The 19,073-nt window shown below is 55.7% G+C and overlaps 6 protein-coding genes across 6 annotated transcripts; 2 read left to right on the top strand and 4 right to left on the bottom strand.

Moving 5' to 3' along the window:
- The first annotated feature begins 5,147 nt into the window (after positions 1 to 5,147).
- On the top strand, positions 5,148 to 5,921 carry IE81DRAFT_322169 (mitochondrial cytochrome c oxidase subunit VIa). Its single transcript, XM_025513551.1, has 3 exons — positions 5,148 to 5,377; positions 5,476 to 5,658; positions 5,804 to 5,921. Exons 1-3 carry the CDS (start codon positions 5,200 to 5,202, stop codon positions 5,869 to 5,871), a joined length of 429 nt encoding a protein of 142 aa, XP_025370911.1. The 5' UTR covers positions 5,148 to 5,199; the 3' UTR covers positions 5,872 to 5,921.
- Positions 5,922 to 5,923: 2 nt separating this feature from the next.
- Positions 5,924 to 6,743, bottom strand: IE81DRAFT_67725 (hypothetical protein). The gene is made up of 2 exons (XM_025517536.1): positions 6,646 to 6,743; positions 5,924 to 6,566 (listed from the first exon to the last, which is right to left on the bottom strand). Exon 2 carries the CDS (start codon positions 6,558 to 6,560, stop codon positions 5,976 to 5,978), a length of 585 nt encoding a protein of 194 aa, XP_025370910.1. The 5' UTR covers positions 6,561 to 6,566; positions 6,646 to 6,743; the 3' UTR covers positions 5,924 to 5,975.
- A 1,238-nt stretch (positions 6,744 to 7,981) lies between these two features.
- IE81DRAFT_67647 (hypothetical protein) lies at positions 7,982 to 10,093 on the top strand. Its single transcript, XM_025517535.1, has 3 exons — positions 7,982 to 8,198; positions 8,294 to 8,495; positions 8,577 to 10,093. The coding sequence occupies exons 1-3, from the start codon at positions 8,188 to 8,190 to the stop codon at positions 9,960 to 9,962; spliced, it is 1,599 nt and encodes a 532-aa protein (XP_025370909.1). The 5' UTR covers positions 7,982 to 8,187; the 3' UTR covers positions 9,963 to 10,093.
- On the bottom strand, positions 10,038 to 11,872 carry IE81DRAFT_322166 (hypothetical protein). The gene is made up of 2 exons (XM_025513550.1): positions 10,891 to 11,872; positions 10,038 to 10,780 (listed from the first exon to the last, which is right to left on the bottom strand). The coding sequence occupies exons 1-2, from the start codon at positions 11,680 to 11,682 to the stop codon at positions 10,157 to 10,159; spliced, it is 1,416 nt and encodes a 471-aa protein (XP_025370908.1). The 5' UTR covers positions 11,683 to 11,872; the 3' UTR covers positions 10,038 to 10,156.
- A 290-nt stretch (positions 11,873 to 12,162) lies between these two features.
- Positions 12,163 to 14,726, bottom strand: IE81DRAFT_322165 (hypothetical protein). The gene has a single exon (XM_025513549.1). It carries the CDS (start codon positions 14,245 to 14,247, stop codon positions 12,178 to 12,180), a length of 2,070 nt encoding a protein of 689 aa, XP_025370907.1. The 5' UTR covers positions 14,248 to 14,726; the 3' UTR covers positions 12,163 to 12,177.
- Positions 14,727 to 15,078: 352 nt separating this feature from the next.
- On the bottom strand, positions 15,079 to 16,803 carry IE81DRAFT_288366 (putative myo-inositol 1-phosphate synthase; the record flags this gene model as incomplete). Its single annotated transcript, XM_025511758.1, has 1 exon — positions 15,079 to 16,803. One exon carries the CDS (start codon positions 16,801 to 16,803, stop codon positions 15,079 to 15,081), a length of 1,725 nt encoding a protein of 574 aa, XP_025370906.1.
- Positions 16,804 to 19,073: the final 2,270 nt, after the last annotated feature.

Genomic DNA, 19,073 nt, shown 5'->3' with positions numbered 1-19,073 from the left:
ATGAATAGAGGAGAAAGCATCATGCCCCACCAATTTCTGGGTCTCTTTGTACCCTATGGGCACCGTCGGAAAGTAGCTCATAGGGTCAGAGATGGCCAGCATTCTGTTCGGTGTATCTGCTTGTGTTGGCGCTTGAAGTTGAGGAGCCAAAGTGATGGCTGGCTGATTGCTGTGCGAATGACGGGAGCGCATGTGCACTCGTCCAAATGCTGGTGCTAACTGCGTGTGTGGAGCGTTGTACGTTCGTCCGGCGAGTGTCCGTAGTGTGGGGGAATGGTCACTGGCGCTTCTTTGAAGAGTGGATGGTGCCGGTCGGAAGAGGGAAAGGCCATCGACCTCCACCGGATGATTAGGATCATTCGTAGATTTGTTCAGAAGAGAGAGCTGCTATTCGTTGAGATCAAGTCTCTGGCATGATTCGATCTGGAACCAGCCGCCACTGCGAATGGCGATGATACAACGAGCCGCGGACTGCAGACTCCGCTGCAATGGTTCCAGAAGGGTCCTGATTGCGCTCCTTATAGGGCGGGACAGGGCGGAGGGATGTGATGCTTGTCGCACTTTACGGCCCACAGTATCCGACACAGCGTTTCGAGATGAAAAGAGGGAAACACATCGGTCGACTCAGCAAAGTGTCGAAGACAAATGTGGATGTGCGAGGGCCTTGCCGACCAAGGTCCGATGAATGCCTTCTTGCATGTACGTGGCCAAGTGGGAGAAAGTGTTCGGTAAGCAAGGAGCAGGGACAAATTTGAACGGCATGTTGCGGAAGCGGGCTGGCGGGCCATTGATTGCACCTGAGAGCAGAAGAGCCCTGATTCTGATGAGCGTGCCAGTGAGTGCCTACAGCAGTCAGTCATCAACCGATCGGTAAAGCGCGCATCAATGACTCATGCTGACCAGATTTTGGCTGCGGTCCCTACACGGGCGTCCAAAGTCCTAGTGCGTTACCGAACGGGAAACATGTGCTCCTTGAAACCTGAGTCTAGCCAAGAAGAGTTGCTGCTGCTGCTGCTGCCGCTGCTGCCGCTGCCGCTGCTGCAGGCTGGATGGATCCTGTGTGATCAATGAATTAGCCGCCCTATTGCGGGCAGACGCGGTGGAACAAAAGTAGAAAGAAGTCCGCTGCTCGTCGTGGGTGGAACAGCTGCGATGCGAGGTTATGCGGTGCACGCGGTGCGGTGTTTTGTGTTCGTCTCCGGTCCGCCCAACTCACGGCTATAGCTTCGCATGTGCCGTTACCATCGCCCGTGCCGTCGACGACGCAAGCCGAGTTTCACTCAAGACTACACTCGGACAACTACTTGCTGAGCGGACACAAATCCCGCTAGGACAGGCGCAGCAGCACGTACATCCCCCACAATCGACCCTATAGCATCGTGATTGCATGGCCACTAGTCATCAGTCAGTTCATTGTATGATCTGCACGCAGCAATCTCGAGTATTTCGGGCGTACAGTCACGAGTAGGAGCAGAGCAAAGTCGTCAAGAATGAGCCTGCTAAACTGTGGGCGGACGGCGGCATCTATAGGCCGCTCCACAAAACTCATGCATTTCGTCACCAAAGCACTTTAGCTCATATCTTTCGGTGCAATTCGTGGTCCTTGGTAGCCGCTGAGACTTACCCCTCTCCTCTGACACCACCATGTTCGAATCGAACCAATTCGCGAGCTAGCGAGCTGCAAGGGCAACATTAGTCCAAGCCTCAATTACAGGTAAGCACTTCTCGTCGCGTGCGGCCCGACCGCGGGCTACCGCCTCGTTGCTCAAGGTTCGCGAAGCAAGCGCCACTCACTGACTCACTCCGCGTTCATATACGGTGTCTCGTCAGCGCTATATACGCGCGGGGCGGGGCTAAAAAGTCTGTGCTCACACTATACGCAGGCTGTACAGGCCAGTTCGTCGGTATGTGATGGCAAGGCCGGCCGGTGTGATTTTCAATTTTGAAGCGAATATTCGTCTTGGCTGCTGCACATCAGGACGTGCAAAGGCAAGACAAGGGCTTGGTATCGATGCCGAGCTCAGCCATGCTGTGCAGACAAAGCCGGCCTTCGCCTACGTACATATACATACCTATATAGGTAGCTGATCTGCGGCATGAAAAGGCCGTCTGCCAAACAGCGACGGAATTTGGTGTGTGATAGGGGTGGGTGGTACATGAGCCCGTCCGGCACAGCTCGGCCGCAGAGCATGTCACATATATTGTTGACTCACACTGTGACTGCATGAAGACTCACGACTAATTGAGGATTTCCATACATATTTCTGTGATTTCAAATCACAGATAGTCCCCAGTCCTTTTCACACTCTTTTGGTTGAGTTGCATGCCCCTTCCAGAGCGCTCTTTGTCCATCCTACAACGACTTCCTTCGCCGCGGATGCGCAAGTCCACATGCGCAGCCCCCCTTTTGACCCCTGTGTTCCGCTTTGTCCTACCGGCTCAAATTGCGTCTACGATGGCCCTCTGTGTCCGTGTGGGACCATTAAAGCGGGCCAGCCATGATGTCGAGGTGGTGCTCATACATTAGACGTTATTGTGCCGCTGCCGGCGACGCACACCATCAAGTCTCTTGTTCGACTATTGCTGATGCATATGTGCATTTGGCCGTCGCGCTCGATCATCCTCGGAAGACATGCATGTCCTGCTGAGGCTGCGTTCGGCTGACGAGCGCCGAGCCACGTCGGGCACTGCGCTTCAAGCAAGCTACGGCAGGTGATCCACAGCACGCGCCCCGTAGCCTTTGAGAGATTGAGGCGTGCATGGTGATCCAGCTCGGCTGGTGGAGACGTGAGTCGCAATCGACGCGACTACTACTTGTTCCTTGATTCGTGATTGAGGAGAGCAAATGAAGTCAAACAGAAGAGCCACAATCTGCAAGGTCGCGGTGAAAAGAGCCCTCTCTTGGCAAGACTTCTTGACTGTTCCTGCCGACGCACGTCTGTGCTCATTGACTATGCCGATGCGTGGGCTTCGCGCTCCCTTTTCGACTCCCGTGCCCCATTCTCGATTTCTTCAAGCGAAACATGCTCATCCACACCACCAGCATGCACGGAGGTGAGCTCCTTACGAAGGCATATGCAATCCTCTGCACACCGCGCTGCTGACGAAACAGACATGAGACGGTCTAGAGCCGCATTCGGTTGCGCTCCAAACATGGTGGCTGGCTACATGCTCAATTCTTGATTCATGCTTGGTTGACTGATTTTAATTTGAATTGTGAATGTGAATGCAGCAATCAATTGATTGACGACGCGCGCTCAGAACGCCGGAGCTACTTGGCGGAAGTGCACGACAAGGCGCGGCCCTCACCGTCGAGAGACAGCTTGACCTCCTGCATTCATATTATTATTCGTAAATTGGCTTGCTCGCAGAGAACCTTGCTAGCCCGGCTTGATCAAGGAGCATCAATTGGGTCATCTATTCATGCGCGCCGAGAGTGCCTAAGCAGTCCCGAGTAGGGCTACTCTTGACTGTAGCTGGAGTCTTGTATGTGAGGAGTCTTCTGTTACTGTTCTGCATTCAAGATTATAATTCGGGGTTCGCAGCTTTCCGAATTCAAATTGTGATTCGATTCTGATTGTTCACGAGAGGCGTCGCAGTCAAGATTCAAATCCAAATCCAAATTCGTATGTGGATTCTCGTGCACGCATCGCGTCAACTCCATCGCAGCCGTTTGGAGCGCCTTAATTGCGACTCATTCGCGCCGGTGCGCGCGGTTGCCCCAGCATCCAAGATTGCTCTGACTGACCAGTCCGCACTTGTTAGAGGCGAGAAAGGCGCCGAGGACCATCTTGACGTATAAGAAGCTGTGTGTCTGCAGTCAAGCAGTGAAACAGACTTTGCTCGAAGGGCTATGCATATATGCATGGCTCTAGGTCTTGCTGTATGCAAGCAGGGTGAACGTTTTCCAGCTACGTATGCAGCATGCGCGCGGGACCAAGAATTCGGGAAGAGGATCAAATTGGACGCCATGCAGTCAAGAGTCCTGACCGGGTTTTGAGTACCACCTCTGGCTTGTGCTGGTGTGCGTCTACTCCAGTCCTTTACCTACATATAGCTTCTTCTCACGCTCTTCACCCAGCTCCGGTGTAGCACACGCGACTGGCACTTCTTCCCATGCAGCGACCGACATCTCATATGAAATTCCTGTCTGAGTTTCAAGCGTGAAAGTTTCATCGGCCGATCAGCTTCTGGCCCTGCCAGGTGAGCCCTCCCACTGTTAGAAAGAGCGCGGCGTGAGCTTCCACTATACGCTTAGGAGTACTGCTACCACTTTATCTGGGTTTTGGTCCAACCCCTGCATGATGACTTGCTACATGACGAGTTGAGAGTCGAGCTCATGTTACGCACCGCCCTGAGATACACCTTTACTTCACAATATGTCCGCATGGTCCCCAGAAGGAACTTGATCTCAAGCCGCACGTCATACCGATAAGTGCCGAGTGCGTCAGCGGCACATTCATTCACCCAGTCTTGACTTGCCCAGGAAGGGACCGTGTCCGCGTATGATCCCAGCAGGTCACGAGTGGGGCATGCTGCTTTGCGTTATTCCTCAGCCCGCCCCTGATTGCATGCAGCGGCATCTTCTAGGCCAGCGCGGCAATTCTCAAGAAGAAGGAATGACGACGGGGTCCTGCATGGTTGCTCGGCAATTCCAAAACGACTACCCCTTAGTGGTGTGGTGGGGAGTTTGGCGGGCTACCTTCGTGCCATGCAAAAAAGTTGGGCTACAACGTTCATCAGGTACCTTTGACTGACCTTGGGCAGTGAGCGAGCTAACTCTGCAGACATAGTCCCGAGCAATCCAACGTTCCTTCAGCCAAGCTGCAGCACCCCTTGTTCACGAAGCCAATTAAGAGGCTGATGACAGCCATTGAGGCGGCCAGCAGTTCGAGATTATGCATTGCTCGCGAAAGATTCGAGGCGCGTAAATTGACGTGATTCTGAACACGACGACATTCCTAACACGTGATTAGCGCACTGCATGCAAGAATCATCTCGATGAAATGTCAGTTGGACGCAGAAACGCGAGCCAGTGTTGTGCGCGCTATCACCAACCCGTCGCGCGCCGACGAGTAGAAGCTCTCCGTCTCAGCAGTCGTGAGTTGGGCCAAGGAGGAGGCCAGCTCCGCCGAGGACCACAACAACACCATTTCCTGACCGCAATCGAACGTTCTTTTGCGCATCAAAACTGCCAAGATGTCTTTCGCAAGATCTATAGTTCGCTCTTCGGGGCTAGGCGCGGGTGCGCGCGCAAGGCTCAGCCCTCTCGTTGCCTCGCAAGCTCAAACCACTTCTCGCCGATTCCAGTCCGTGTATCCCACCACTGGTGCGGACTTCATCGCTGAGCGCCGACACCAGGAGGAGCACGCTGCTAGTGAGTCAGCTCCCAACTTTTCTGCTCGTTTGCCCTCCATCTGGTCGGGTTCGTCTCGCGACTTACACATCTGCCGTAATCTTGGTCTTCTCATGCAGAGTCCGCAGAACTCTGGCGCAGGATCTTCTACTACGTGTGCATCCCAGGAACCATCGTCCTTGGCATCTACATCTACGGCATCGAAGCTGAGCACATTCATCATCGTGACCACGAGATTGAGGAGAACGGTGGACAGCTGCCAGAGAGGACCCAGTACGACTACAACAACATTCGTAAGAAGCGTGAGTGATCAGGCGCATGCTTACCCCACTTCTGGTCTTAGAAGCTTGACGATCATCACAGCCGCAGCGAGAGTTGCCAATCATCAGACTCGAGTGGGCGATGGGACCAACGCTGACCCCTTGACCTGTCTGCTTCACTTCACAGCATTCCCTTGGGGCAACAACTCTATTTTCTTCAACCCTAAGGCCAATGTGGACATGAGCGAGGCCTAGTGTTGGGACCGATAGACGCAACAAAGTCTGATCCGAACATTCCTCTGTAGTCCCAATTAGCTGTCAAGCAATACATACGAGTCATCTCAACGGCTGCTCAGGGGTCAGCAAGGTCGTCTCACTGAGCCGAGCGTGGTGCCTACCGCCAGCTTTTCCGAGTGCAGTCGGGAAGCGTGCAAACGTGAGAGGGTAAGTGTTGGTGTGCAGTAGCAAGACGTCTCTTCTGCTATCCTCGAAAAGACGTCCGCTTGGCTGGTGCTCTGCTTCAAAAGCGCAAGTGGGGCTGCCCGTTCCCTTGAGGTGATATCAAACTGCTGAGAGAACAAGAAGCTAGCATTCCAGACAGAGGAGCGCCATCCTTTGCGTCGACTACTGGACGAATCGCGCTTCGGTAAGAAGACGGACGTAGCTGAAGACCTTCGGTGAAGGAATGGCGTCGAGGTACCGGCTGTCGACGATGGCGTTTTGTAGGTGCGCTTGGCTGTATGTGACGCGCCAACTTGGAGCACGACACACTGGGCGCGTGTGGTCCCCTTCTTGGGATGCACACGACTTGGTGTGGATGATGAGAGCGCGCGGGACCTGCTAGGCACCAATGCTGAAGCAACGTCAGAGCAACAGAGCTCGAGTTTCAGTGACGCGGTCGTGATTAGCTTTGTGCTGTGAAGAGCCCCTTGTGTTTCGGACATTTCGCGCTGCCAAGCACGCGTAAATCAGATGCAGACTCTTGTGAGGATCAAGCTGCCTGGCCGGTCGGACAGGCTAATATCTCACGTTCGCTGGTCTGATGTTGAGCTGGCAAGGTACCAAGAATCCACATGACAACTCAGGGCTCGCAGCAAAACTTCTGACGAAGAACCAGTTTGAAATTGTTACTACACAGGCAGGAAAGGTGGCCGCAGCTTGAACGTGAAGCTGGCGTCGCGCGCGCGCTCGTCCGTGACTGGCTCCGTGCTGTGCTGTCCCGACTACGTGCCTCTAGCATTCTTGATTCACGAGTCTTGCGCCGTTCATTCGCGCCTGCTCTCATGGTCACCACTCCACAGAGCTACATCACAATATCAGGCGAAGGTACCGCGCAGCGATCGTAACCCTCCGACAGAGCAGAGACTCTCCTTTTCTCCCAACCTCTGCTCTCGACTCTCAATTCGCTTGCCTTCCAGCTGAGGCGATCTCAGCAACATGCTCGATCGGTGCGCCCGTCGAGTGAGATCGCACTCTCACCTCGCACAAGCGACTGGTGGCAGGACTCACCTTTGCTAAGATTCGCGAATACGAACAACATCGTCCGAAGCGATTTGCTCTCAGCCTGCTTCCGAAGCAATCAACGCCGGTAGTCTGTGCCGGGCCGAAGTTCAGCACAGATGATGCCCGCATCACAGGATGCAAATGCTGAGATCGGCATAACGGCGGAGCACAGTACCGACGATCAGAAGAGCTCCTCATCTCGTCTAACTTCGACATCTACGCCCGGTCATCGAGGTGTCTTTGCAACCCAGCCAGCGGATTTCAGGCTTCGTGGACATGGTCGAGCTTCCAGTCCAAGCCTATTGTCTGGTGATCAGAGCGCAGATACTTCAGTGGTTGGCACAGGTTCGGCTAGCCCCATCAATATCCCATATGCATCGCTCGGTACCGGCACAGCGGCGGGCTTCACATCGAGGAATCAAGTGTTGGACCAGTCAGAACATGCCACGTCGCATGCGCATCCTCATCCTCTTGTTCGCAGGGCGGCCGCTGCTGAGGCAATGGGCCAGAGCGGTGGGCATGGCAGGAGCGGGAGGCTGCGCAGAGCCAGCACATTGGGCAGTGAAGTTATCTCGGGGCTGGGGGAGCCGGAAGCAAGCAGCAAAGAGGAGGTCAACCCTGCTGGAGAAATGTACGAGGGGCAAACAGACTCCATCTCGTCAGGACGAGGTCAGGAGGGTGACGCGCCAATGGACGCCGATGAGGAGATCCCAGTTCCTGCATCACCTGAGGCTTTGCACCTTCGAGCAAGAGGTCAGCCTCCGCCTCAGCTCACGACGATGCCCTCCAGTTTCGTGTCAAGCTCTTCGCCCGCGCTCGCGGCGCTGCAAAGACGGAGAACCTCGAGTAGAGGTGGCAGGGGGCATGCAGCCTCGCCAAGTTCTCGAGACTCTGCGTCAGGTTCAGCGTCACCTTTGAGCTCTGCTGCTAGCCACTCCATGTTTTGGAACGAAGGGCCCCTCGCACCTGCGATTGAGAGTATGGACGACATCTCCCCTATTGATGGGACTCGACGTCGATCTCGAAGTCCAGTAGTAATGTCCGACGAGGACACTGGCAGGCACGGAAATGAGACGATGGTCAGCAGCAGCGACTACGATATGGTGGACATGGCATCGCTGAGCCCGACAGCGGACCGCGCTCGCAGGTCTGACTCGCCCATCTCTTCTATCAGGACCACTTCTGGTGGAATCTTAGATGGCCGGGACTCGTCAACGGCAGGCATTGCAGCACCCGCGAGTGCGACGGGAAACACCGCGCTTGATCCGCCTACCGGACGTGGAAGCACATCAGCATCTTCAAGTAGTGGAACGCCGCATAGCTCGGGCATCAGAAGTGGAGTGGTGCGCAGGGCGGTGCGCAGGAGCAATCTGACGGTATGTCCAAGCTACAATGCCTTCCCGAGGATCCGCGCTTTGATTTGGTAGCTCATCCTCGCTTTCACGACGTACGCACAGCCGAGAGATCGATCCATCATGCGAGTTGCTGCCACATTGCAGGATGAATCAAGGCCTACAGACAGCGAAGTAGCATCCGAAGCAAAACTTGCACGAAAGTTGTGCGGCGAAGACGGACCAGTAATGCCACCCATCTCGCGCAACATCTTCGACCCTGCTGCTTCGCGAGCTGGACCGCCATTCGATGCATTTCGCGGCATCAACAGCAAAGGTTTTGGCTTCGGCCGGAGAAACGGAAGGGACACTTCGATGTCGCCTAGCCGGGATGGCGATGCAGAGAACGCAGATTCTGCTACGAGTGATGACGACCTCGGTATGTCTACCAGCTACCAAGCGCGGGGACACGATACCGATGAGGAGAAAGAGCTCCGAGAGGCCAACAATTCAGCTGGAGACCTCGACGATTCGACGGACCCGGTCAAGAGTGGCCTGGCGTCGAGCGCCCCGTCCGCGACCAAGCGCGGATCACTTTGGATGGGCTTTAGGGATGTCAAAACGCGACAGTCGCCAGGCTCGGAGAGACTACGTCGAGCAAGAACGCCTGGCGCCATGTCTACAGGCTCAGTCGACGCTGATCAAGGGATGCCCGGACCCCTTTCTTTGGCTGGCATGATGAGCGCAACGGGTGTCAGTGCTAACGGGTCGCCAGGCTTTGTAGGCAGGTCGGCCAAGAGAAAGATGGGAGCAGATGAGCGCTTCGATCCCTATACTTCAAGCGCATATAAGCGTCGCGCCGTCAGCCCAGCTACGTTGATTCTTGGCAGCGGCGCGACACATCCTCTCATCAGTCCAAGCTTGTCTGCTACCCCGGCAAGCTCTGCTCTGGGCGCGGCGACGACCTCAGGGCTTCCTAATCCGACGCCCCTTTCTATTCCGTCGCCTACAATTGGTTTTTCGGCCGGTCTTCCCGGCAACTCGGGCAATCGCGGTGGATCATACTTCGCCACACATTTTCCTTCTCGCATGAGCATTGGAGCTGGTGCAGCAGGCTCATCAGCAGCAGGAAGCGGACAGCCACACATGAGCGCGAGTCGATCCTCTCGATCTGGCAGTCCTGCCACACGTCCCTCGACACCGACAGGATGTCCGCCGCCTTTCAATGCTTACAGCGGAGGAGCAGGACCTTCGCCTGGTATGCTTTCTAGCTCTGCTGGCAAATCAGGCTCGGGTCCGGGTTATGGCAGTGGTGCGCTCGGCTTGAGCATCAGTGGCAACTCTGCTGCTCTCGGACTGGGTCTCGGTCGCGCAAGGGGCGCATCTCTCCTCGGCATCGATGATGATGAGGAAGCTACAATGGATGATGGAGTCGGTGCAATGCGTCTCAACAATGAAGGGGAAGCAGCGCAGCCTTCCGCTGAGAGTGATGCTGCCGGCGACATGAAGTGATATTCGAATTGAAGACGGGAGCGACGTGGTGCAACGGTCAGGGTTGACCTGGAGCGTGGATGGGGGCACAAAATCTGTTTGGCGATGTGCCTTGGCACTCAGCACTACACTCATTGTAACAGTAAGAAACGCAATAGCATTCACTCGCAGAACATGGCAGCGGTCTGGCGCAAGCATGTGTGAGATCGTGTCTCCTATTTGAGAAAGGCACCGCTGGATGATGTGCCGAAGCGGTCACGCAATCCTGCAGCGTCTCGGATCATGGCCGCTCTCTTCTTATCGTCAAACATCTTGCCGCTCTGTCCCAAAACAGCGTCCCTGTCCCAAACCACCGGCGCTGCTTTCTCCTTCTCTTCCTTGACCCTCCGTTGCTTGGCAGCCGCCTTCTCCGCTTCCCGGGCCTTTTCGGCTTTTCTTTGCGCTCTCCTCGCCTCCTTTTCCTCTTTATGTTCTCGCTCTTTCCTCTTCCGCCGCCGTCTGCGCTCTTCTTCCTCGATATCTAATCGTGAGACGGAGGGAGAGCGCGACCGCTCTCGATGCCTCGACTTGCCAGTGCTTCGACGTGGCGATCGACTCCGCTCTCGCTCTCTTCTTCTTTCGCGCCTCCTTCTTTCTTCTGCAGCATCCTCGCTCTCGCTTTCACTGTACGATCTACTTCGACGACGTCGCTCGGAGCGGTGCCGATCGTGATGCTCTCCTCGATGACGAGGAGACGAGCTGGCCTTGCCCCTGTCTTTTCCTTTTTCGGCATCCGCTTTCATCTCGGCAACCCTTGCTTGTCTGTGTTGCTCCAGCAACGACGTGCCGCGAGCCGGGTCCTGAAAATCAAAATGTGTTTCACAATGCTCAGACCGAAATGCTGAACAATAATGGCCAGACTGCAAAGCTTGACAGCGATGGCCCCGAGCGCAGCTATCGAAAGACTCACATGATCCCGAATCGCTCGACGTATCTCTTCCTCCTTTTCTTTTTCCCTTTGTCTCTCCTGTTCCTGCTTCAAGGTCACACTGCTCTCTTCCCCTAACGCTTTACGTCCACGTATACCCAGCTCTTCCTCCCTGACTCTCTGTTCTCGTTCAGCCGGCGTCTCCGTCCACAAACTCCCATCATCGCCAACATTCACACCGGATGCGCCTCCTTTGGACTGGACTCTTCCTGCTTGACTGAAACCTCTAGCCTTGAGAGCCGAGCTGGGATCAGCACCTAGCTGAGCAGCCAAAGATTTTGGCGAAGGTGGTCTCAACATCCAATCGTCCCTCTTTGGCGGCGCGCTCAGGACCGATTGCTTCTGATCCGAAGCAGCAGCTTGGCGCATACGTTGTTCCCTCTGCAAAAAGCGACGCGCACCTTCGCTTAATTCGGCTCCCTTCTTGCTGGCCGAAGAGCCAGCTTGCGTTGTACCTTTGACCCATTCATCCTCGTCGTGAATAGCTATACTAGTCTCTGGCTCTTCTTCCTCCTGACTCATTTCCGCACCTGCTCCCTTCAACGGCTCCTGCTCCACGGCCGTACTTGGCATTGCGAATCCAATCATTCCGGAATCAGAAGCGGCGGCGGCAGCGGCGGCTGCTGCTGCGGCAGCAGCTGACGCCGAAGCTGGTCGAAGCTGATCATCTGCGCCGTCCGATGGGTCTTGGACGGATGTCAAAGAGACATCTTCCTTGTCAGCGATGTCCCGCTTGGCGAGATGAGGTGGCAAGGAAGGTCCAATCGCTGGCATCTCGTAAAAAAGTCCGACAAAGGGGACACCTTTCTAGCTCTGTGTTTCCCCACCAAACAAGAGCGAAGGTCAAGTCGAGGATAATGGTATGAAAGGGAAGCTCGAAAGCGGGACCCCGACCCATCAAGCGTGGATTTTCCCCCCAGCCTTTCCCACCTTTGTTTTCCCTTGAAGCGTAAAGTTCGATGCATGCTTGACTGTGGTGGGACTGCGCTGTTGCGGTACGCGCACCGCTCGATCGAACATCATGTGGAGTCGTTGCGCGGCCGCAAATCATGAACAAACAATACGCGTATCGCCTGCCGTGCCCCCATCGCTCATCTGCTTCTCAAGATCGTCAGCAGCAGCAGCACTCACGAATAGGACAGGATGCGCGAATGTTGCATGCCATGCTCTTCACAATGCACACGTTTTGCATCGTGCAAGACGTTCAAAGCAGGACAGCGGCGCTATATCCAGTCGCAGTGCACAAAAAATCAAGCCCCACGCATGTATTCATGGAGAAGGAGCAAGGTATCTGCACAAAGCCAAGATGGACAGTCCCACTTTGCCATGAAATCTCAGCTCGTAATCTTGGCCGAGGCTCTTGCAATCCTGGACAAAGAGCACATCTCCATGGTCCAATTGCCAAGTGGCGATCACTCGAGACCGGGGCCGAGGGCCCGACGCGCCACGTGTGTGCTGGGCAGGGTTGCCGGTCGAGCTACTGCTGAGGGCATCAGGTTTGCGGGAAAGGGTGATGTGCGCATCGCTACCGAAATGGGCCAATTGTAGCCAGCCATCCAAGTCAGCATGTTCGAGCGGCTGCAGGTCCATCTTGACCCCCACACAAATCGTCGCATCATCGATCGCATTCCTGGGTCTCTCTGCGAAGCGTCTGGTCGCATCGTCGGCATACTGCGCCACATCCAGAAAAACTTCGGGTGCCCGTTGCAAGTCCAAAAGTGTGGACGTGTATAGTCCTTGCGGGGACGACTGCTGGCAATCCGCTTTCACGCCGCATACGCGCGAAACGTAAAGATTGGCAGTCTCTCGAGAAGAGCTTGATCCGCGTTCGTAAGGCATATCGCGCGCAATCAACCTTTCTAGCAGATCGTCTGCTCGATCCAGCCACGTTCCGCTGGCCAAAAAGTGATGCATCAAAGGCGCTGCTGCTGCTGCTGCTGCTGCTGCTGCTTTAGTGTGAGTATGGCCCAGCAGCTTGCTTGCACCGTTCGCAGTCGTGGGCCGAGTGGGTCTGTTGGCGTAGGTGACGGATTTGATGCCGTCGGACCAGACTGTCGCAGCGTGCTTTATTTGCGCTTGAAGATCCACAGTGCAATGCCCGTTGTCCATGCGCGGACCTTGATATCTCAGTCGAAGGCGTCCCATGTACACATCTCGCTTCACCATCAGCGCAGGGGCGGAAAAGTCGCGTTTGCAATTGGGACACGTCCAGCCTGTCCAGTAAAGTCGAGGAGTCGCGCATCCGCACGCTGGACAGATGATCGAAGAGCAGAGCGTAGGGACTGGACTTCCCGAAAAGCCGCTTTGGCTGTGCGTCGGCGGCATCACGTACAAGGGAGGGTACAAGCTGCACCTGTCGAAACGTTGTTCAGATGCTGATGGAGTCCAATTGCTGTCTTTTCCCTCGAAACTGGCGTTGTGCTCTCTTGGCGTCATTGAGGCATGGAACCACGGCTCGCCCTGGCTCTTGCTCCACTTGAAGGTGAGACGCAGATGCCACGCCTCACCTTGAGTCTGATGCTCCACAAGGTGGCAATCCGTGATGAGGAATCTGCCAAGCAGTACCACATCGACACCGTCGGGCAAAAGCGTTTGCAGAAATCTCTCCCCGTCTGATGACGCAAAGCTGAGCTGGGATGAGGATGCTGAAGATGCCCTTTTTATCCTCTGAAGAAAAAGACAGACCTGCGATTCTTGCTCGTACGACTTAAGGAGCGCGAGCGGTCGTGCGAGTCCTTGCAACTTTTGCTTCACAGGCGTCTCGTCCGACCAACAAGCTTGACGACGGGCCGAAGGCGGTGCGAAGCGATACCGCAGCACGATGCTTTGCTCGTCGACGCTCCAAGCATGCAAAATGGTCAAGTCGCGATGAAAGCCGAGTCTCAGTCCTCTAGCATATCCGCCTTGGCTGATAAAGGTGTGAGCTTTGAGCGGAAAAACGGGCACTGCGAGCGCAAAGGTGTCGACATTGATGGCCCAGGCTTCTGGAGCTTGGTGCATCCACTCGATCGCTGCTTCGTGCACCTGGCCGACGTCATGCTGCTCGAGATGCCGCTCAGGCTCCTGATGCTGCTCTTGCTGCGTCTTATCGAGCAGCTTGGTGTCGAAAGCTTGCTTCGTCGAGCGTTTAGCCTTCTTCCGACGCCGACGAGCGGTCGCGAGAGTCTCAGAGGTCTCGGAGCATTCAAGCACTCTCGAAGCATCCGATCCGATCATGACCTTTCCCAATTTGATCCGATCCGACTCTACTCTTCTCCGCTCTTTCTTGTCCACATTGTCAATCAGCTTGCCCTCAAGCTCGCCTTTTGCACGCTTGATCTCGCGGGGTTGGAGCAGCATGGGCCGCTGCCGCTGCTGCGCAAGTCGCATCTCCTCTCTACAAGGTCCAGTCTTTCGCTTCGCACGTCTCGTCAAGACAGGTGTGCTCGCGCAAGCTCGCCGAGGACTATCCTGTGGCTCGTCATCTCGATCTCCATCCTCTCCTCTGCCTTCTTGCTCGCATGTGCCAGATGCGCGCGCTGGTTCCCGTGCCCGAAAAGTCGATGGGTCGATGGCTAGAGAGGCGAGCAAAGAGTGTGTAGCGGCGCGTTGTGGGTGCAGTAGTGCGTCTCGAACTTGCCGAGCAGCAGAGTTCAATCGCACTGCTGCTGCACGACCACGCTTCTCTAGTAGTAGCGCAGGCGCCACAGCGGATGGGCTAGGCTCGCTCATCTGTCTGCCTCCTCTGCCATACCGATCGGCGTGTCGTATGCATTCACGATTGCAAAGGCGCGTCTCGGTGCGGTGGAGCAGGGATGAGTGTAGAAAAGAGTTGGCTCGCTTGCACGTCGCAACAGGCGAATCGTGAAAGAAATAAATCGGCGACGCGTTCCTCGCTCGCTCATGTATCCACTTTTACCTTCACTTCAGATGTGAGACACTTGCTATAGCGCAGGTCCGGGCTCTGTCTACAGTACTCTCTCGGTTGGTCGCGCCAACGCATGCGCTCCACGCAAAATTGACACATCAAATGAGCCGAAAAACAAGTCGAATCTTATGAAAGTCACATGACAAGGATAGTTGAATTGTGTCATTTACAAGAGCTAAGGAATCGTGAAAGAACGGGCGAGAAGCTCCTCCTTATGCAGAGCACTTGCGCTAGCAGCTGACGGCGAGCGGCGAAGATGTTCCTTACCAAAGGCGCTGAGAGAGGAGCAGGTCGTTCTCCGGCTGGAGACCAACGCAAGCGCGCATAAAGTTGGTGACGGCAGAGCGTTGACGAGCGAGAGAGTTGACAACGTCGCTACCGGGCTTGACAACGGGAGCCTTGAGAGAGTAGCTGAGCAAGCTGAGGACAGAGTACAGGCTCTGGAACTCCTCTGGCTTGGCAGGGCTGTCGGCTGCAGGTCCCTCGCGCGCCGAGTAGGTCACGCGAGTGCATAGCTCAGCCATGATGGCCAAGTCGATCAGCAGAGGGCTGGCCAGCAGCGAGTCTTCGCACAAGTTGGTCAGGTACAGGCGGTTGCGACCGCCGAGGCAGAGCTCGGAAGTGTAGTCGTCCATAGCCACCTTTTGATCGCCAACAGCAGGAACGTGCTTGATGACGACGATGTGGTCGGGGTGCTCGCCCTTCTCAGCAACAGCCTTGGCGCTGCTCGCCTTGTCTGCCTCGGCTCCACGCTTGTACAGCAGGTGGTTGGCGTACACCATGTCGTCGACGACGCTGGCCTTGGAGATCTCCTTGGAGCGGAATTGACGGGCAGAGGACAGGTTGTAGCCGTCGTTGTTGCCCAGGTGATTGTAAGAGGAGATACCAAGAGGCTTGATACCAGCGTTCACGAGGAAATCAGCAATCACACTCTTGACCTTGGTCTGACCAGTCTTGAGGTCGTCGCCGCCGATAAAGGCGCGGTGGCGCTCAGCAAGCTGGATGGCACCAGGAACGAAGGTGTTCTGGGGAGCACCGTTGATGTAGGGGGCATTCTCGAGGATGCAGGCAACAGCAAAGATGGTCGAAGGCGAGACCTCCTCATGGCTGTTCTTGACAGCGTTGAGAAGGTTGTCGGCAGTGTCGTTGACACCAGGGATGATCTCGGCGTAGCGCTCAGTGTTGGCAGTCCAGACGACGATGACCTTGTCAAGCCCGTTGGCTTGTTTGAAGTCGCGAATGTCCTTGCGGACGTGCTCGACGTGCGCAGCCTTGTCATTGCCGGGGATGACATTGTCAGCACGCTCGCCCTGGTTGGCAGCGATGAAGTCGGGGTAGTAAACCGATGGCAGGGGCTTCATGTCGGCCATGTACGGGGCGACCTGGCGCTGAAGGTCATAGTCGAGGACCTTGGCGCGCGTCATGGCGTCAGTGAGCGAGTGGCCGCTGATGTCCCATCCTCCGACGACGAAGTCGTTGGGGTGCACAGTTGGCAGCAGGTTACTGAAAGGAACGTACACGTCCTTGCCAGTCTCGGGGTCTTCACCAAGACGAATAGTCGAGGCGCGCACGAGCGAGCCGTAGTAGTTGGGAGTCTGGAGACCCTCCTTGTTGTGCCACGTGATGTTGTGCTTGTTGGCGAGAATGCAAGCTGAGATGGTGGTACCATTGTTGCCGCCCCAGCCGACGAGCATGAGACCAGTCTTGGGCACCTTGGTCTCCGTCTTGAACTCATAAGTGCTCTTGACCGGCTTGGCAACGTACTCGGTCTTGCCCTGAGCGTTGGTGCTCTTCTGGACGTGAGTAGTGTTGTACTCGTAGCGACTCTTGATATCCTCGGCGCTGTAAGTGACGTTGGGAGAGTCGATGCGGATGGTCTCCTTGTCCTCATGACGAGCAGCCGTGGGATCGATGGGGGCTTGAGCAGCTTGGGCTGGCGCGCCGTTGGAGGCGAAAGCGCCGTTAGGTCCAGATGCGACAGGGGCCATCGTGATGACTTGAGATTTGAGAAAGTTGGAAGAGTTTGTTTCGGGATTTGTCAAATTACTTTGATTCTAGCGGCGCAGGGCACGAGTGCTTGTTGCCACGGTGGGTGTTGTCTGAGGAAAGCCAGCAAAAGAATGTGTAAGCTCGTGTGGATCCAAATAAGCTGGCGCTTGCCTTTGCGTCGAACATGGCTCGACGACACAAGACGGAGCGGCAATGCTGGCGACGCCATCTGAGCGATTTTGGTCACAGGCAAGATACTCACGGCAGGAGCACAAAGAGTTGGCAAAGATGTTGGGCAGTGGCTTACTCTCTAGTGACCCGAGAGCAGATGGGCTACTGTGAGTGGGCTTGATTGTGTGTTGGAGGTTAGACGAAGGGTGAGACCTTGGCAGAGCGATTCAAGTGTTTGATTGGTGAGGCTGATGGTAGAGAGGATCAGGCATTGTGAGCTACGAATCTGCCTTTTATCTCTTCTGCCCCAAGCCAGTCGAGCAAGCACCGGGCGGAAGGATTTTCACGGAAAGGCGGTGGGGCACTCTTGACCAGCCCTTCTCGGCGCGAAGATCGCAGCATCTCGTCTGACTGTTGTTGTGCTGGGTTGTCGGGACGAGCAGAATTGTGACTGCTGCTGATCGAGCGTGGCACTTTACCGGCGAAAGATCGGTGCACGCGGAGCAGATGCACGCGCAGCATGCACGCGCTCAACTACGCTCCCCCCTCCATGCAGCATGCTGCAGCATATATGCAACATCACCAGCCTGCTCTGCCGTGGCGCCGTTCCTGTCCCTCCATACAGAATTTGGGTGCAGTATAAGGTATAGCGAAGAGGTCCAGCCTAGGCTCTGCTCTTCTGCACCGGAGCTGTACTCTACTCGCTCGCGCACCCACTTCGGGCATTCCGCCAGCGTGAGATCTTGTTGTGTTGCGTCCCCTGCCTAGCTGGTACAGTCGTGAGTACAACAGCTGCGCTTGCGATCCTTATCGCGTGACCATCCGCCGACCCAGTTGAAGCGATGCGTATACCGTACCTCGGGAGTTGCACCTCGGCCATGACAAAGCGCACAACTCTTGACTTGTAATCACGACTGTCGGGCTTTCTCACGGCGACGGCGCTCATCGATGGCATCGACTTGGATGGGCGACATTTTGCTCACAAAGGTAGCAAGCATGCATGCAGCGTTCGTACCATAGCCATCGGTGATCGATTCACCTTTTGACACCCATTTAGTCACGGGTGACACTCGTGGACTTGAGTCAATTTGGAGCGTTGAGTCACCGAGTCAAAGAGGCTGCCGCTGTCAACTCACGCGACTGGGACTTGAGCCCCGCCAGCAATTTTGACAGAAACACAGCAACAACAGCTAGAAATCACAAAGTTGCAGCACCATCCTTGTTCGGCGTGGCGTGGCTTTCATCGCGCGCGCTCCCAAAAATGTGAATGAAAGTGTGCATGCAGGATCAGCAACATGCGTTTGAAGCAGGAGCTGCAGGCTGCAAAGCAGTCTTCTCTCGCAGCAAGGCTGTGCGCATACAGCTGCTGCTGGTGCTGCTTAAGCGCCTCTTCCTCAAGCCGCCCCCTCAGCAATTCATCCTTTCACAATTGCGGAGAGCTCTCTTGCCACGCTACTCATGACTGTAGACAGGCGGCAAGCTTTCTCCATACTGCACTGCTTGACAGCAGAAAGCTGCACAAGAAGCAGATCTCATGGGGCCTGCATGCAGTCTGCTGCAGTCGAAAGCGCTCGGAGGTGTCCTCCGAGCTGCATCATGCGTGCTTTAGTCCCCCCACCCCCAACCCTCGCGGCTGTCGCTGGTGTGGCTTTCAGCATAGGGCTCTCTCGTACGAAAAGCGCACGCTGCAACTCCCGAGCGCACGTGATGTAGAATCTCGATCCACTCAAGACTCTTGATCTCAAAGACTCAAGACTCACGACTCTGGACCCTTCTTCACGACTTGACTTTGACCCAAGACTCGAGACTCGACTTTCTTGTCCATCCAGCATTGCTTGCTTTCCTTTTCGGTGATGCTGCGACTTGCATGGCCTCTGAGCACCCTGAACACATCAACACCTGGCCCATCCGGAACATACCTGACGAGTATCGAGTGCTCTGGCGTCTGTCTGCCGCCTGACATTCAATTGACAAATCAGGAGAGCATCGATGATCCCTCACGTTGCTGTCCACTCATGGCAGCAAGCCAGAGGGCAATCTCATGACCGCAGGCGGGGAAGTGGACGCCAGGCACGAACGCCATGTTGAGACGTGGATG

This window comes from Ceraceosorus guamensis, assembly GCF_003144195.1.
Source record: "Ceraceosorus guamensis strain MCA 4658 unplaced genomic scaffold IE81scaffold_17, whole genome shotgun sequence".
Lineage (NCBI taxonomy): Eukaryota > Fungi > Basidiomycota > Exobasidiomycetes > Ceraceosorales > Ceraceosoraceae > Ceraceosorus > Ceraceosorus guamensis.
The sequence above is the reverse complement of the archived record's forward strand: the minus strand, read 5'-3'. Positions and strand labels throughout refer to the sequence as shown.

Coding starts and splice junctions, on each gene's coding strand:
- IE81DRAFT_322169 (XM_025513551.1), top strand. CDS start 5,200: ATGTCTTTCGCAAGATCTATAGTTCGCTCTTCGGGGCTAGGCGCGGGT. Junction 5,378..5,475: donor CCAGGAGGAGCACGCTGCTA/GTGAGTCAGCTC, acceptor CTTCTCATGCAG/AGTCCGCAGAACTCTGGCGC. Junction 5,659..5,803: donor CAACAACATTCGTAAGAAGC/GTGAGTGATCAG, acceptor TTCACTTCACAG/CATTCCCTTGGGGCAACAAC.
- IE81DRAFT_67725 (XM_025517536.1), bottom strand. CDS start 6,560: ATGTCCGAAACACAAGGGGCTCTTCACAGCACAAAGCTAATCACGACC.
- IE81DRAFT_67647 (XM_025517535.1), top strand. Junction 8,496..8,576: donor TGCGCAGGAGCAATCTGACG/GTATGTCCAAGC, acceptor ACGTACGCACAG/CCGAGAGATCGATCCATCAT.
- IE81DRAFT_322166 (XM_025513550.1), bottom strand. CDS start 11,682: ATGCCAGCGATTGGACCTTCCTTGCCACCTCATCTCGCCAAGCGGGAC. Junction 10,781..10,890: donor GTCGAGCGATTCGGGATCAT/GTGAGTCTTTCG, acceptor TTTGATTTTCAG/GACCCGGCTCGCGGCACGTC.
- IE81DRAFT_322165 (XM_025513549.1), bottom strand. CDS start 14,247: ATGCTGCTCCAACCCCGCGAGATCAAGCGTGCAAAAGGCGAGCTTGAG.